The sequence below is a fragment of the Sorex araneus genome, chromosome 2 (genome assembly GCF_027595985.1).
Source record: "Sorex araneus isolate mSorAra2 chromosome 2, mSorAra2.pri, whole genome shotgun sequence".
NCBI classification, from domain to species: Eukaryota; Metazoa; Chordata; class Mammalia; order Eulipotyphla; family Soricidae; genus Sorex; species Sorex araneus.
The window spans coordinates 208,970,972-208,989,146 of record NC_073303.1 but is presented as its reverse complement, the minus strand read 5'-3'; the positions used below and the strand labels follow the sequence as shown (position 1 = coordinate 208,989,146).

The window sequence follows — 18,175 nt, the reverse complement described above, 5'->3', positions numbered from 1 at the left end:
CCAAAAAACAATGATCTGTGCTTGACAATCAGGACGGTGCTTAATTCCCTCCCTCTGAGGAGCCCAAACCTGGCTCTGGAAAGATCGTACAGCGGTGAGGGCCCCTGCCTTGCCTGGGGCCAACCCAAGGTCAAGGTCCCCTGAGCCTGCCAGGAGTGATCCCTGAGTGCAGAGCCACGCATGAGCCCTGTGCAGTCAGGTGTGGCCCCAGAACCAAACAGCATTTCTGCATCATTTGGTGCTTAAACAAACAGCGACAACAACAAGTCCTACGTGACCCTACATTTTCAAATACAAAACATCTCAGTGTAAGGTTGGAAGAGCTTGCACTGAATTCGTGAAACGTATATTTTTTAGGATTATGGCTGGAGCGATAGCACAGCAGGTAGGGCATTTGCCTCACATGCAGCCAACCCGGCAAGATACCGAGAGTATCCTGCCGACATAGCAGAGCCTGGCAAGCTCCCCGTGGCATATTGGATATGCCAAAAGCAGTAACAACAAGTCTCACAATGGAGACGTTACTGGTGCCCGCTGGAGCAAATCGATGAGCAATGGGACGCATGCAGAGTGCCACATTCTTCCCTGGATTGTGTGAGGACTGGTGGTCCGCATGCTTCCTCGGTTTCCCTCGCGACCCTGATCACACCATTTAGCCCTTGCCCTTCAGTTATCTGGTCTTTAAAGACCCGCTTTTAGGCACTCACCTGTAGGTCACGGCCAGGATCCAGTCGTGTTGGCAAAGTGATCGGTAAATGTAATTTTAATCTCCCTTCTCGTCTCCCGTGGGACCAGGCCCTCTGGCCCTGTTTCCTTATTGTTTGGGGCCCACACCCGGCGATGCTCAGGGCTCACGCTGAGGAATTACTCCTGGCGGACTCAGGAACCATACGGGGTGCTGGAGATTAAGCCCAGGCCAGCTGCATTCGAGGCGGATAACCTCCCTGCTGTGCTACCGCTCAGGCCCCCTCTAACCTTTTAGACTAGTAGAAAGTACCAAGGAGGCGTCGTTGCCTCGGTGTACTGGACCTGTGGAAGCACAGCCAGCGATTGCTACCCAGCGTGAGCCTACCCGGTAAAGAAGGCAGACGCGACCCCCTCCCTACAGCCTGCACCCCTAGGATCCCACAGGCTCCTCCTGTACTGCTGCACCCACAGGCAAACCTAGCCGGGGCCCGAACACACACACACACACACACACACACACACACACACACACACACACACCACCAGGCAGGAAGGTGAGGACTCTCTACACTCTACATGCTTGTGTCCAAGATTCGTATGGTAAAGAGAAATTATCTCCGTGATTTTATGTCTCTCACCCTCTGCCCCCAACTCTAGCTTGTGGTATTTTTTTCCTCTACATCAGAGGGAAGTTAATGCTGGTTACACAGTCAAGATTTATGAATAAACGAGTATCTCAAGGAAGGTAACTAGACTGAGGTCAGGCTCTCTGGATGGCGGTAGGGCTTCAAGGAGAGTCTAAGAATCGATGGTTTGGCTGCCAGACACATGATACGTGACAGCGTGCCCTTTGGGGGGAGTCCTAACTGCTATTGTTTTCCTTCATCTGCTTCTGATCCAGACCATCTCTGAGTTTGAAAAGGAGATAGAGCTGCTTCAGGCGCAGAAGATCGACGTGGAGAAACATGTGCAAAGCCAAAAACGAGAAATGCGAGGTAAGGAGATGTCACGGAGTCCACAGGGCACAGACCAAATGCACCGTAGGGTCGCGCCCAAGGAAATAGGGGCTCTTACTGGCCCAGGGCTGGTGGGTTTGCAGGTGGGTTGTTTGCATATGTGGTAGGTTGAGTAACTGGCTCACAGCAATGACTGCGAGTTTGTTCATTGATTGCATGTGGTGGATCGCTGATAAAGTAGTTCACCTATTGCTTATCCTGGTTAGCAGGATACTCCGTGTGCCCTTGGGACCAGAGCAATAGTACAATGGGTCGGGGTCCTGCCTTGCACACGGCTAACCCAGGTTAGATGGCCAGCATCCCATATGGTCCCTCGAGCACTGCCAGGAGTAATTCCTGAGTTCAGAGCCCGGAGTAACCGCTGGGTTAATCCTTGAGTAGCCCCTGAGCAATGCTGGGTGTGGCCCAAAGAAGGGGGAAAAGGAAAAAAAAAAAAAGCATGGCCTTCCCAAAAGGAATAAGAGGGGATAAATCTATCTGAGAGTATTTTGGTAACAAAAATAATACTTTGTGCGTCTTTGAATTTTCTTTCTAGAAAAGATGTCAGAGGTCACAAAGCAGCTTCTTGAAAGCTACGATATTGAAGACGTCAGAAGCAGGTGACCACTTCTGCACGGCGGAACCTTTATCAGCATGTGATCCGTGAGAGATGGTGACCATTTCATCCTCTCTGTTTCCCAGGCTCTCTGTGGAAGATTTGGAACATTTAAATGAGGACGGAGAACTTTGGTTTGCTTATGAAGGACTGAAGAAAGCAACGCGGTTAGAGACTCCCCACAGGCTGTTCTTCTCTGGGGGGGGGGGCACGGGAGAGGGGTGCTTATCCTGCGATGCTCAGGGGTTACTCCCGGCTCTGCACTCAGGAGTCATTCCTGGCGGTTCTCAGAACAGATGGGGTGCCGGGACTCGAACCTGAGTTGGCCGTTGCAAGCAGTCCTGCCTGCTGTACGGTGGCTTCAGCCTCCATAGGACTCCTTGATCTTTCAGACATCATGGGCTTTTATTTTGTTTTGTTTTGCTTTGCTTTGCTTTTTGGGGTCACACCTGGAGATGCACAGGGGTTACTCCTGGCTCATGCACTCAGGAATTACTCCTGGCGGTGCTGGGGGGACCATATTGGATGCTGGGAATCGAACCCAGGTTGGCCGAGTGCAAGGCAAATGCCCTATCCGCTGTGCTATCACTCCGGCCCCATTGTGGGCTTTTAGAAAGCCAGAAGTTTAGCTTATAAATATGTAATAATATAAAGCGAGTTCTTGAATATTTAATCATCACTGGACGCATAGAGAACAATGTTCTTAGGGGATTTATTGCTAGTTAATAAAATCCAGATGCCTGTGGATAAAAATTGATTAGACCAAAATGGTTAGCCAATATTAGTACAGTATGTAAACTATATATAAACATTGTATATCTACTATATATAAACATATGTAGATATGTTTACATCTCATAAGTTCATTATAATTTTTTATGCTAGAGAACTTTGGGTCTTGAAGCTTCATGTTTATAGCAAACTTGGACAGAAAACATGATTTTCTCGTACACCCGATATGCACAGACCCCACCAGTCTCTCCCATGGAGTACCTGTCTGTCTGCAGTCGGGGACTTGCAGTGAACGTCACTGTCACCTGGAATCCAAAGCTTAGACACATCTTTACCACTGTTGTATTAGACAGACTAGTACTTAAATGACTGTGCGTGTAATTTTTTTTTAAGTAAACAGATTTTATTTAGAGGTTTCTGAGGGAAGGAGGAAGGGATAAGTGGGAGAGAGAAGAGTAAGAGTAATGCGCTCAAGAGAGAACTTGGGCTTCTCCAAGGGTGGAGAGAGCTCTACACACACCCTAGCACTGGACACGAAAGCATGAAAGTACACATCTCAAGGGGGGAGATGCGGGCGACACATGTGCTCGGGCACCGCATGTGCTCAGCCACGTGGGCGCAAGCAGCACATGGGCTCAGGCTCATATATGAGCCGTGCATGTAATTTTTTTTTTTTTTGCTTTTTGGGTCACACCCGGCGATGCACAGGGGTTACTCCTAGCTCTGCACTCAGGAATTACCCCTGGCCGTGCTCAGGGGACCATATGGGATGCTGGGATTTGAACCCGGGTCGGCCGCGTGCAAGGCAAACGCCCTACCCGCTGTGCTATCTCTCCAGCCCCCGTGCATGTAATTTTTAATAATTTCTAAGGCAGAGTTTTCTGTCCTTGCCGCTAGTTAACACCACAGCATGCCCCTTTGCCAAGGGGGTAGATTCATCACTCCCTGGCCTGACCTGTCCCGCACAGGCGTGACGCTGACATACTTAGTGAGTGACTCCGACTGGGTTTAAAGCTTCGCAGCCGCCACCTGCTCATAGTCACGGGACAGTAAGGACCACATAGTTCATTTCTTCCTATGTGGGGGGCTGGGGGGCGTCTGGGCCACAGCCGGTGGAGCCCCGGGGCCACTCTCACCTCTGTTGTCAGGTGTCAGTCCTCGTGCTGCTCGGAGGACCGTGCGTAGGGCCAGGGACGGACAGACAAGGCAGGTGCCCTGCGCACAGTACGTCACCCAGCCAAGCCGCCGTTAACTTCCCGAGTCCTCTTCCCGCAGTGTCCTGGAGAGCCACTTCCAGTCCCAGAAGGACTGCTACGAGAAGGAGATTGAGGCGCTGAACTTCAAAGTGGTGCATCTCAGCCAAGAGATCAACCACCTCCAGAAATTATTCCGAGAGGAGAATGACATCAACGAAAGTATCCGTCACGAAGTGACCAGGCTAACGTCAGAAAACATGGTAGGGTCTCAGCCGTGGGGCCAGGGCTGGATGTTATTCCAGAGATATTTGTTAGTGGTGTGACATTCAGTTTGGGGCCGGAGGGGCTGGAGCCATAGCACAGCGGGTAGGGCGTTTGCCTTGCACAGGGCCGACCCGGGTTCGATTCCCAGCATCCCATGTAGTCCCCTGAGCACCACCAGGAGTATTTCCTGAGGGCAGAGCCAGGAGTAACCCCTGTGCATCACCCGGTGTGACCCAAAACCCCCCCCCAAAAAAAATTCAGTTTGTTGGAAATAAAATGGTAAATATAAATTTTTCAAAGAGTGAAAAAAAAATCGACCAGAAGATAAAATAATAAAATCACTCTTGATTTGACAGGAGTGTGTATTCCGAAATCTGGCCCAGTGTATAAGTTCTGTGATGAGTGTGTGTGTGTGTGTGTGTGTGTGTGTGTGCGTGCTGTGCATATGTGTATGTATAGAAATCTAGCCCAATCAGATCAATCCCTCTCTTTATGTCTTTATGTCGCCTTTTTAAGGAGTTCCCTCTTCTCTGATAACCATTCTTCCTTTTACTTTATTCTAACTCATGTACTCTGGCTTAGAGAAATGCTTTAGGAATTGCCTTTTTCAGGGGGAAAAAAAAATGTCTGAATTATCTGCCATTACCAGCTCCCTTCTTTGGGGGTGCTGGCCAGACTCCTTACTGGTCTGTGATTTCTCACTGACCTCCCATTTTCTCTCAGCCACCCCTTCTGCTTCGTGCCCTGCTCAGTAACCGCGTCACCAGTGCCGGGCGAGGCCGGGAAGATTGATTTTCATCCTCATCCTCGTTTTAGTCTCTCGACAGCGTTTAGTGATGACGGTCACTTCCTCTTGGTCCTTGTCGTTCTGTTGCTGTCAGAACACCCTAGTGCTTGGCCTCTCACCTCTCGGGCTGCCCACTCTAAGCTTCTTTGCCGTCTCGTTGTCACCTGCCTAATCTGAGGGCTGCGGAGTCTCCGGGCTGCTGACCCGGGTCCCAGTGGACCGTGGGGATCATCGAGTCAAGGATTTCCCCATCTGTGCTTCGCTAGGTAAAACTCGGACACTATAAATGACAGTGAGATCCAACTGAACAATCAAACAAGCCTTCTTCATGTGAGTTTCAGAAACCCGGGTGTTTTTATTAATCTGAGCCACCGAAAAACTCCTTACCCACCTGAGGGCGGAGGTGGCTGGCAGGCATTAAAGACAGATACAACCACGGCACGTGCAGTGCGAGTTCAGCGGGTACAGCGAGGCTCCTTGGAGGTGGTTTTCCGGTTCCTGTGCTAAGTAGCCAGCTGCCATCTCTTCCTGTCGCCTCTTCCTCAGCCTGTCCTGGGCTTCCAGCCACCGTCTCAAGCACAGTTCCTCTCTCTCGCAGGAGCCTGGCTCAGTGACGCCAGTGCCCAGGCCAGGAGTACACAGTGGTGTTTGATATGTGTTCCACAAGGTTAAAAATCTGGTGGAACGCGGTGGTGTTGGAATGTTTTATGCACGCAACGCTGCCATTAGCAATATTGTAAATCACTGAGTCTAAAATAGTTGTTTTGGAAAAAAAAAAAAAAACTGGACAATGTTGTTTGCGTCTGAGTTTTCAAGTGCCTGGAGGAAGTATTTGATACTCAAAACTTTCTCGTGCTTCTCTAAAGATGATCCCGGACTTTAAGCAGCAAATTTCAGAACTGGAGAAACAAAAGCAAGATCTTGAAATTCGCCTGAATAAACAAAACGAAAAGGCGAAAGGTGAGTGAGGCTGACAAAAACATTTGGCCTACTTTTAAGAAAACCGTTTCTGGGGCTGGATCTATAGCACAGCGGGGAGGGCGTTTGCCTTGCACGCAGCCGACCCGGGTTCGATTCCCAGCATCCCATAGGGTCCCCCGAGCACTGCCAGGAACAATTCCTGAGAGCATGAGCCAGAGGTAACCCCTGTGCATCGCCGGGCGTGACCCAAAAAGTAAAAAAACAAAAACAAAATAAACATTTCTTAGCACCGGAAATGGGGTGGGAAGGTCACTGCCCCCAGGTGTTTCTGACCCCAGCAGGTGACGCCAGCAGGTGACATGCTGGAGAAATGGAGTAAACTGGGGTGGGGCCTTGGGGTGCCCGTGGGCCTGGAAGGGTCTAGCTTCCTCTGAGCACCAGGAGTATTTACAGTTAGGTAGGGAGGGGAGCCCAGTGAGGCTTCACACTCCAATGCTTAAGGAAAAGCCAGAGATCCAGATCTTTCTATTAAATAGCACATTTGAAAATAATAGCTAAAAATATTTTTAAACCTTGTTCTGGCTCCATAAATTCCAGTCTTTAGCTGAGTACAGAGGGTGTAGGGATGGCTGATGACTGAACATAGAGCCGGAAGCAAACCAGAGGGCCGTGGTCTCTCCCAGCAATCCTAACCGTCCTTCCGGTTGCAGAGAGACTGGAAGAATTACGCCACCAGCTGAGTCACAGTAAAGAAGAGGAAGGAGCACTGAGAAAGTGAGTGCTGATGTGTCTGTCCCTCCGGATCTTCTCCTGGACGCTGCTCTTCCCTGAAGTTGTGGGAGATCGAAAGGTCCTGTGGGTCCCAAAGAGTCAAGGAGCTAATTAAGTTGTAGGAGTTATCACTATTGACATGGGAGAAGAGAGAGAGATTTGAGGGGCTGGAGCAACAGCACAGCGGGTAGGGCATTTGCCTTGCACGCAGCCGATCCAGGTTCGATTCCCTGAGCACCACCAGGGGTGATTCCTGAGTGCAGAGCCAGGAATAATTCCTGTGCATCGCCAGGTTTCCCCCCGCCCAGACCAAACCAAACCAAGTGTCTAACTGGATCAGTCCACGGTGATGGTGTATATACACAGTGGGAGAGTCTACACTGTAAGAAAGACCAAGACCAGGCCGTCTGCAGCAACAGGGATGGAACTAGAGGATCCACACTGGTAAAAGTGAGAAGAGGGGCTGGAGCAATAGCACAGCAGGTAGGGCGTTTGCCTTGCACACAGCCAACCCAGGTTCGATCCCCAGCATCCTATAGGGTCCCCTGAGCACCGCCAGGAGTAATTCCTGAGTGCAGAGCCAGGAGTAACCCCTGAGCATCGCTGGGGGTGACTCAAAAAGCAAAAACGTGAGGAGAAAGGGAAGATGCAGAACGGTCTCTTTTCTCTGGGGACTTAGAGATACACCACGAGGGAGCAACAGGGGCCCGAAGGCAGCGCGACGGGAGAACACCCACGCAGCAGGGGTGCCGGGGAGGAGCTGCAAGAGGGGGGCACTGGACTTGGGGCCCCGGGGGAGGGAGGGGGGGCACTGCTGGGATTATGTACATGGGAACCATGCTTAGCGGTGCCGTGAGTCACAGGACATCAGTGGGTTTGTTTTCACCAGTAGAGCGAAATTTCTGCTCGGCGAGCTGTGTGCGAAAGAGATCACTGGGCTTTTGGCTGCGGGGTGTGACAGGGGCAGGAAGGATGTGGTAGGCGCAGTCAGGCCAAGGAGGCGGGGTCATCTTGGGCATCCCCCTCCCTCAATGTCTCCCCTTCAAGCCTTCTTTTTTTTTTAAATTTTTTATTAGTGAATCACCGTGAGATACAGTTACAGACTTACTAACTTTCGTGCTTGCGTTTCAGTCATACGGTGGTCGAGTGCCCATCCCTCTACCAGTGCCCATTCTCCACCACCAGTGGTCCCAGCATCCCTCCCACCACCCCCATCCCATCCCCCCCACCCCACCCCGCCTCTGTGGCAGGGCATTCCCTTCTGCTCTCTCTCCTTTTGGGTGTGTGGTTTGCAGTAGAGGTACTGAGTGGCCATCATGTTCGGTCTATAGTCTTCTTTCAGCCCGCCTCTCCCATCCCAAGCGGGCCCTCCTCGAACCCTCTACTTGGTGGTCCCTTCTCTATCTGAGCTGCCTTTTCCCCCTGCATGTGAGGCCGGCTTCTAGGCCGTGGGGCAGACCTCCTGGCCCTCACCTCTGCTGTTCCCCTCCAGCCTTCTCTCCCCCCAGTGTGAGGACCCCCTTGTCCGAGTACTCAGTCGGCCGGAGCATCCCGTCTCGGGAAGCGTCAGCACGTGCCCCAGGACCGCCAGGCTCTGACCAACTTTCCCTCCGTCCTGTTCCCAGGGCCACGGAAGCCCCAGGTGAACCCCACGCACGAGAGAAAGAAAACCCGCTGGGGAGGAGCCGAGAAGCGCAGGAGGCCCGCGAAGCCGAGAGTGAGGCGGAGAAGGGGGACGCCTCTCGTCCCGCCGTGGAGAACAGGGTACGGAGCCGTGTGAGCACTGGGCGGGCGGCAGCGGGTCGGCAGGTGCTCTCTGGACCCCGCGTCCCTCCCCGCCGAGCGTGTTTCTTGGCTCCGCCCACGAGAGGAGCTTTGGGGCTCCAGGGGCAGCAGCAGGCAGGTGGCCAGGTATGGGGAGGACAGCTAAGGAGAGAGGACGCGGGGAGGCTTCCTCCCGCCCCCAGTGCTCAGACAGACCCCCAGGGGAGGAAAGGCTGAGTGCAGAGCCCGGACACCCGTCTCAGGCTTGTGTTTTCTTAGGAAGGGAGAGAATTTTCAAATATCCCCTCCCTTTTTTTTTTTCCAAAGATTTTTGTCGGCTTTTTTTTTTTGGTGGGGGCGGGATATTGAAAACTCTTTAATAATAGCCAAAATGCTCTGTGAATGGGGATGGTAGATGAGAAACTTTAGAATCTGACCATCTTTCTGTAGCACTGGAGCACTGTTGTCCCCGTTGCTCATCGATTTGCTCGAGCGGGCACCAGTAACGTCTCCATTGTGAGACGTGTTGTGACTGTTTTTGGCATATCGAATACGCCACGGGGAGCTTGCCAGGCTCTGCCATGCGGGCGGGATACTCTCGGTAGCTTGCCCGGCTCTCCGAGACGGGTGGAGGAATCGAACCCGGGTGTGCCGCGTGCAAGGCAAACGCCCTACCCACTGTGCTGTCGCTCCCATCTTTATCGCGTGATTAATGACTTTGTCACAGTAAAAGTTTCCTCTGTGTAATTTCTCGGCAGTTCCCCCTTTCCGACAGGGAGGAGGGGGCCGCCCCCACGGGCTCAGTGCAGGAGTTGAGACTGGGACCTCGGCGTGCAGGCAGGCTCTCTGCCCCGGCCCTCTCTCCAGCCTCTTTCCCAGCACTTCTTTGACATTTTCCCTGCGAAACCCACAGACCGGGGAATGCGGAAGCAGCAGAGGGGCCTTGCCAGGAGCCGGGACGCTCCGGCCACTTCCCAGGACAGCCTTGTCGAAGGCAGTGACCAGGAGAGGCCCGCCAGGGCTGGGGCGCCCCAGGCCCCATTCCACAGTGGTCAGCCTCGGCCCTCCCTCGTCCTCCCTCTCAGAAAAGGCCTGCCTGCCAGCATGTCTGACTCGGAAGGACAGTGGGATCCAAAAAGAGGAATCTGTGGGAAGTGACAGGTTCTCTCCGCAGAGTCAGAGCAGGCCAGGTAGTGTGTGTGTGTGTGTGTGTGTGTGTGTGTGTGTGTGTGTGTGTGTGTGTGTAAAACTCTGCAGGATCAGAGCAGGCTGCATAATCCCTGGGTGTGTGTGTGTGAGACAGTAACTGCAGGATCCAGATAATCCCACATAAGCAATGGGTGCGTAGATGTGCGCGTGCACGTGCGCATGCGTGTGTGTGTGTGTGTGTGTGTGTGTGTGAGAGAGAGAGAGAGAGAGAGAGAGAGAGAGAGAGAGAGAGAGAGAGAGAGAGAGAGAGAGAGAAAGAGAGAGAGTAGCTCTGCAGGATCATACCAGGCCGGATAATCCCACGAAAGCAGTGTGGGTGTGGATGTGTGGGTGTGTGCGTGCGCGCGCGCGCGCGTGTGTGTTTGTGTGTGTGTGTGTGTGTGTGTGTGGGTGTGTGTGTGTGTGTGTCAGGGCTCCCATCTGCAGCTGGGCCAGCAGCCAGTGGGCCGTGTCGATATGACAGTTCTTGTCCCACCTGGACCTTCACCCACCGGCTCTGAGTGGGGCGTGTGACCCTAATTTCCCTCTTGGACCAGTGAGGCGCCTCTGTCGCGCCCTCCCAGGGCCCTGTGTGTTCTTGGGGCCTGAGCCGGGGAGGGCAGGGACAGCCGTGTTCATCCCGGCCCACGGCCACTGCTCTCCTATCTGGTGCCCACTCTCCTCAGTTTACCCAGCGACAGCTCAGAACGACCTTCCACCCGCTAGTCCTGCAGCGGCTGCTTCTGTGCAGGGTGGTTTCTTTCCTACCATTGTTCTCTGCGTTAGAGTTTCTCATCCAGGGACGATACAGTCGCTCCCTGGGCCCCTGGAATATCCTAAGGGGCCACAGATGGAAACCAGATGAGCAGGGGCCGTGGTGTGAGGCTGGGGGTCAGCTGGTAGGAAGTGGGGCCACGGGAAAGAAACGGGGTGATGAGAAGGGCCAGAGCTGGAGGAAGGCTTAGAAACTCTAGTGTGAATAACATTATATAGTATTATTCTAGTATATATATTATTCTAGCATCTAGTATAACAGCTGGATGCATGACATTTACATTGCTTTAGGTATCATACGTAATCTAAAGATTCTCAGAGTACACAGGAGGGGAGGCTAATCTGTGGATAGTCTGGAATATTCTGGAATATTCCTGAGCATTCTTGGAGATCCTCAGGGATCTCCAAATCACTCCTGCAGTGCTGAAGCATGACTGTGTCCTTGAACCGATGAGTACCCCCAGCGTTACAGGTGGATGTGCAACCAGGAATTTCATTTCCGTGTGTCAGGTGTGGACTGTGCCCACAAATGACACCTGACTGCACTGGTGGCCTAGATCCAGGTAACCAATGCCCGTGAACACCTCAGCCTCAGACAACAGGAATGTGGCCTTCGTGGCCGTGGCCACCCAGAAGATCCAGCTCAGGCGAGGCAGGGCCCCTCCCCCACCGTCTCTCGGAGAGAACCGCCCCTTGCCGCTCAGGGCTCCGGGCGTTCTCCGGCTGTGTACACCCAGCACGGCCCTCAGCTCTGCTGTGCACGCGGCAGCCCTGTGGGTGTCTCTGTGCTCTTCCAGCGACAGCCTCATTGGGGTTAGGGCTGTCAGTCCCAAACACAGTCGCAGCGTAGTAGTCCAGATGGACATCACTTTCCAGGGGGTGTCGTTTAACCCACTACCTGGTCCACTGAGTGAATGGAAAAACCCCATTAAATACAATTTTAACATAGTGATGATCTCACTGTCAAAATTAAAATTAGAGGGGCTGGGGGCTGGAGCAATAGCACAGTGGGTAGGGCATTTGCCTTGCACGCGGCCGACCCGGGTTCGAATCCCAGCATCCCATAGGGTCCCCTGAGCACCGCCAGGGGTAATTCCTGAGTGCATGAGCCAGGAGTAATCCCTGAGCATTGCCGGGTGTGATCCAAATAAACAAATAAATAAATAAATAAATAAAATTAGAGGGGCTGGAGCGATAGCACAGCGGGTAGGGCATTTGCCTTTCACGCAGCCAACCCGTGTTCTATTCCTCCGCCCCTCTCGGAGAGCCCGGCAAGCTACCGAGAGTATCGTGCCCCCACGGCAGAGCCTGGCAAGCTACCCGTGGCATATTGGATATGCCAAAAACAGTAACAATAAGTCTCACATTGAGAGACGTTACTGTGCCCGCTCGAACAAATCGATGAGCAACAGGATGACAGTGATACAGTGATAATCCTACTTACGTTAAATATCCAAAAGGTAACGGTAGTTGCTGGAGCTGGGAAGTTAATAGAGGACTAGAAGGTAACATGGCTGGAACAGGTTTCTCTTTTTCCTGTGATGAAATGTGATGAAGTCAGTATCAGTAATGGTTGCACAACTGACCATACTAAAGCCCATTGAATTATGCCTTTGAAATCATATGTGAACTGTATGTGAGTTACAGATCAATAACTGTTACTGAAAATAGATGAAGATGCTTCTAAACAAATGCTTTTATTTCCTTTGATTTTTTAGGATCTTGAAGAGGAGTTAGACATGAAGGATAGAGTGATTAAAAAGCTACAAGATCAAGTCAAGACTCTAACCAAGACCATTGAAAAAGGTAGGGGGGGAAATTCACTTCATAAGGTCAATATGCATCAAAGTATTTATTTCCTGATGTTGCACAAAGTCTTTAAAGCTCTTGGGGCTGGAGAGATAGCACAGCGGGTAGGGCGTTTGCCTTGCACGCGGCCGACCCAGGTTCAAATCCCAGCATCCCATATGGTCCCCTGAGCACAGCCAGGGGTAATTCCTGAGTGCAAAGCCAGGAGTAACCCCTGTGCATCGCCAGGTGTGACCCCAAAAAGCAAAAAAAAAAAAAAAAAAAAAAAAAAAAAGTCTTTAAAGCTCAAAGGAATCACCACGGAAGGCAAGAGCCTTTTCAAATGCCTTATTGTTAGAATGACTGAGCTACTCTTTCTTTAGTTGGCCTTCTAAAATCCATCTTCAATTCCGCATTTTTCTGCATCTTTCTCTTTCCTTGCATCTCTTCTTTTTTTGTATTACAACCTCAATTCAATGCATATAGAATAGAATATATGTTTCCTTTCCAAAAATTAACTATTGTCGTTTAACAAATAATAATTCTTGGGGCCGGAGCGATAGCACAGCGGGTAGGGCATTTGCCTTGCACGCGGCCGACCCGGGTTCAATCCCCAGCATCCCATATGGTCCCCCAAGCACCGCCAGGAGTGATTCCTGAGTGCAAAGCCAGGAGTAACTCCTGAGCATCGCTGGGTGTGACCCAAAAAGCAAAAAAAAAAACACAAATAATAATTCTTCCCCAGACAAACACAGCTATAACACTTAGAACAACACTTAGCAACACAGTTTCTGAGACTCAGGAATCTAGGAGTGGGCTAGCTGCGCGGTTCAGGTTGAACTGCCGTCAGATCCTCAGCAGAGATGCAGTTATCCAGAGACTTAGCTGGGGCTGTGGTGGAGGCTCCCCGTCTCACTCACTGGGCTGCCGGCATAAACACTCACCGAGTGGCATTAGCTTCCATGATCCCTACAAACAACATGGCCGGGCACACATTACTACTCTTGAATGAAATCCCCCATCAGGTACTTCTGCTTTATTTATTGCTCTTACCAGTTCAGGTAAAATTTACCGGTCTTAACATAAAGCACATATGTTTGTTGCTAGTTGGGCCTTGTGTGGTTGTTTTCACTTACTGAGCTCAGTGGACTTCTGTGCTCCTTTCGCTTCTGATGTGCAGTGCTCCTGCCATCACTCTATCACCGTCATCCCGTTGTTACATCGATTTGCTCGAGCAGGCGCCAGTAGCATCTCCATTCGTCCTAGCCCTGAGAGTTTAGCAGCCTCCCTTTACTCGTCCTTCCCAAAGGCTGAGCCTGGCAAGCTCCCCGTGGCGTATTCGATAGGCCAAAAACAGTAACAATGATGGCTCTCACCCCCCTGACCCTAAAAGAGCTCCTGCCATCAGTATTGTGGAATTTGAAGGTCTCAGGCGGCCGTGTGGGAGCTGCAGAGCTGGACTGATTGGTGTCTCTTGACACCAGTGATGACGCTGTCTCTGGACTCCGGTCAGGAAGCTGTTAAATTGGGTCATTATATGCCAGAGACTGCGGCTACTGGGACTCCAGTGGGATGGAGCTGGGCGAGAGGCTGCCCGCCCCCCCTCCAAAAAGGCCCCAGAGTTTTCAGCTTGAAGACTCGTGTGCCCGGAGTCTCATTGGCTTGGCATCTCGCCTGAGATTAGTCGCCCAAAACTGTTTTTGCTGGATGCATATCCAAATGTCAGCAAGGCCGTGTTCCTTAGGGAAGCTTTTCTGGCTTTCAGAGGCTGCCCGCATGCCTTGGGTCGTGGACCCTTCGGTTCTTCCCAAATTCAGCAGCACAAGCACCTTCAAAATCACCCTGAATCTCAGTCCTTTGCTCCGTCCCCTCATGTCTTCTCAGAGTGGATGTGAACCTTCGAGACTTTGCCACTGTAATTAAGGATCTTGAGGGTGGGAGGTTCTCTTGGATTATCCAGGTGAACACAATGTAACTACAAAGGGGCGTCTTGAGAGTCGGGACGAGTGACGTGGCCACTGGCCAGCAAATGTGGACGATCGTTAAACGCTAAAAAAGGCAAGAAATAGATTCTGCGGTGGCGTCTCTGGAAAGAACACAGCTCTGCTGACACCTTGATTTTAGCCCTGAAAGATTTATTTCAGTCTTTTGACCTCCAGAACTTTAAGGCAAAAGAATTGTGTGCTGCTTTTGTTTCCATACGTTCTCTTCATTGAATAATTGATGCTTTTAATTTCCACTTAAGATTTGTGTTACCCCAAGAGGAAAGAGAACAAAAGGGAATGCCCTGCCGCAGAGTCGGTGTGGGAGGGGTGAGGGATGGGGTGGGGGTGGTGAGAGGGATACTGGGATCATTGGTGGAGGAGAATGGGCACTGGTGGAGGGATGGGTAAATGAGCACTGTATGAGTGAAATGCAAACAGTAAAGTTCATAAGTTTGTAACTGTACATCACAGTGATTCTCTAATAAAAAATTAAAAAAATAAAAAATAAATTGAAAAAAAATTGTGTTACTTGGGGGCTGGAGAGATAGTACAGGCGTTAAGGTCACATTGCCTTGCATGCAGCCAACCCGAGTTCAATCCCTGGCATCCCACATTGTCCCCTGAGCACCTGCAGAGGTGATCCTTGAGCACAGTTCCTGAGTACTTCTGGTTATAACACAAACCCCTCCATCCCTTCCTGTAAAAAAAAATATAATAATAATAATAATAATAATAATAAAATAATTTTTTGTCTTAGGTCATTACACTTAGTCTTAATAGATCACAGCATATAGAAAATGAATGAAGCCCTTTTGTATCACAACTCAGTATTTTACCCAATGTTTTGTGCCTCTTTCTTTCTTAACTGTAGTATTGACATCATGGCACAAGACACAGTAGCACTGCACTGTGGCACTGTAGTCCCGTTCTTCATCGATTTGTTCAAGCGGGCACCAGTAACGTCTCCATTGTGAGACTTGTTACTGTTTTTGGCTTATCAAATACGCCATGGAGAGCTTACCAGGCTCTGCCAACGTGACACAGTAACATTTTTATTTGTTTGTTTGTTTACTTTTTATTTGTTTTACTTTTGGGCCACATCTGGCGATACTCAGGGCTTACTCCTGGTTCTGTGCTCAGAGATCAGTCCTGGAGGGGCTTAGGGGACCATCTGGGATATGGAGGACCAAACCCAGGTTGGCCATGGACAAGGCAAACACCCTACCTGCTGTATTCTCACTCCAGCTCCAAGAGTTACCAGTGTGATTACTTTCCTGTCCCTACTGTGCTAGGTACATATCAGACTCTCTTAAGGATTGCTTTCCTTGGGGACAGAGCGATGGTACAGCGGGGAGGGCATTTTTCTTGCACGCAGCCGACCCAGGTTCAATCCCTGGTATCCCATATGATCCCCCAGGCACCGCCTGGAGTAATTCCTGAGTGCAGAGCAAGGAGTAACCCCTGAGCATCGATGGGTGTGACCCAAAAAGCCAAAAAAAAGAAAAAGGGGTTCTTCCTTCCTTCCTTCCTTCCTTCCTTCCTTCCTTCCTTCCTTCCTTCCTTCCTTCCTTCCTTCCTTCCTTCCTTCTTTCTTTCTTTCTTTCTTTCTTTCTTTCTTTCTTTCTTTCTTTCTTTCTTTCTTTCTTTCTTTCCTCTGGTCCAGATATCGAACTCAGGGCCTCACACATGTAGGCATGTACTTGCATTCTGAGTCACATTCCCAGCTCATAAAAATTCTTCAAAGGATAACCGAGTCTTTCCAGTGGCAGTTACGTTCATAGATATATTTCCAGATACTAGCCCTGAGGATTCGATAAATCTGTCCGAAGCCGGGAGTCTATGCAAACCAGCCAGAGTAGGGTGGGGGCCGAAAGGGGGAAGAACCCAGGCGGGGCGATGTCGCTGAACGACCTGTTGGAATGGGTTTCATCTGTGTGGCTAATCGCTTGCTTCCCTCTACAGCCAATAACGCGCCTTTGCCACCTGACAGCGAGGAGTACCTGGGGATGCTGGAGTATAGGCGGGACGACGAGGCCAGGCTCATCCGGAACCTCATCCTCGGTAGGGGGACCCTCAACTCTGCGGTTTGCTGTTTCCGGTCACCTGAACACCGGGCATTGTCACAGTCCTGGGCAAGGGCCCTCTCTTGTCTTCCTCCTGCTTCTTCGTAAAACCTGACTCAGCACCTCCACCACCACCACCACAACTACTACTACTACTGCTCTGCTGCTGCTGCTGCTACTACTACTACTACTGCTGCTGCTGCTGCTACTACTACTACTACTACTGCTGCTGCTACTACTACTACTACTACTACTGCTGCTGCTGCTGCTACTACTACTACTACTGCTGCTGCTGCTGCTGCTACTACTACTACTACTACTGCTGCTGCTGCTGCTACTACTACTACTACTGCTGCTGCTGCTGCTGCTACTACTACTACTACTGCTGCTGCTGCTGCTGCTGCTACTACTACTACTCTACTACTACACTACTACTGCTGCTGCTACTCTACTACTACTCTACTACTATTACACTACTACTGCTACTATTACTGCTGCTACTACTACTATTCTACTACTCTACTACTATACTACTACTCTACTACTGCTACTATTACTGCTGCTACCACTACTACTATACTACTACTATACTATTACACTACTACTGCTACTACTGCTGCTGCTACTACTACTACTCTACTACTACTACAATACTGCTACTACTATTGCTATTACTGCTGCTACTACTACTACTACTCTACTACTATGCTACTGCTGCTGCTGCTACTACTGCTACTCTACTACTATACTACTACTCTACTACTGCTACTATTACTGCTGCTGCTGCTACTACTACTCTACTACTATACTACTACTGCTACTACTACTGCTGCTACTACTACTCTACTACTACACTACTACTGCTGCTACTACTACTGCTGCTACGGCTGCTGCTGCTGCTGCTACTACTACTACTACTACTATTACTACTACTACTACCACTGCTACTACCCGGCCTCAGCACCCCTGACCAGACCCTCTTCACTGCAGGGACCGTGCACTGTGGGATGCTCAGCAGTGTCCGGGCTCCTACCCCACAGCAGCCAGGAGTGCCCCTAGTCTTGGCAATAAAAAATGTCTCTGTCCGGGGCTGGAGAGATAGTACAGTGGGTAGGGTGCTTGCCTTGCACGTGGCCAACCTGGGTTTGGTTCCCAGCATCCCAGACGGCCTCCCTCAGTCCCGCCAGGACCAATCCCTGAGCTCAGAGCCAAGGACTAAATCCTGAGCACTGCCAGGTTTGGCCCCAAAACAGAACAGAACAGAAATATAGTAAAGTCTCTGGCTGAGATCATGTTCCGTCTTCATGGTAGAGGCAGCAACGGGGAGGCCGAGACTAGGGCCCCCAGACGTCCCCACTGTGCCCCGGTGGCCAAAGTTCCCCTTCTCCAATGCGTTGCCCAGGACCCAGAAGACGCTCCGGGCCTTGGAGCCCTCGAGGAGGCCGTCCCGTGCGCACCCGGGCCACCCTGAGCCCTCCTGCTCGGGTCCCTGTGATGGTTCTGGGAGTCAGAGGCTGCAGCCAGCAAGCCCAGCCTCCCGCACTGTCGCATGGGCCGCAGGGCCCTGGCAGCGCCACGCTCCGGGGTCCCCGTAGAGAGAGACCAGGAACACTGCCCGTCCACTTCCCGGGTTCGGTCAGCAGG

The 18,175-nt window shown here is 51.2% G+C and overlaps 1 protein-coding gene across 1 annotated transcript in view; it reads left to right on the top strand.

Annotated features, from left to right (window-relative positions):
• The window catches only part of MYO5C (myosin VC), a 99,786-nt gene that overhangs the window by 69,589 nt on the left and 12,022 nt on the right, over positions 1-18,175 (top strand). Inside the window, exons 26-34 of the mRNA XM_055124553.1 lie at positions 1,589-1,682; positions 2,239-2,302; positions 2,385-2,465; positions 4,306-4,486; positions 6,144-6,237; positions 6,909-6,972; positions 8,595-8,733; positions 12,414-12,501; positions 16,431-16,529. Coding sequence (XP_054980528.1) covers positions 1,589-1,682; positions 2,239-2,302; positions 2,385-2,465; positions 4,306-4,486; positions 6,144-6,237; positions 6,909-6,972; positions 8,595-8,733; positions 12,414-12,501; positions 16,431-16,529 — 904 coding nt within the window. The remainder of the gene's footprint in view (positions 1-1,588; positions 1,683-2,238; positions 2,303-2,384; positions 2,466-4,305; positions 4,487-6,143; positions 6,238-6,908; positions 6,973-8,594; positions 8,734-12,413; positions 12,502-16,430; positions 16,530-18,175) is intronic.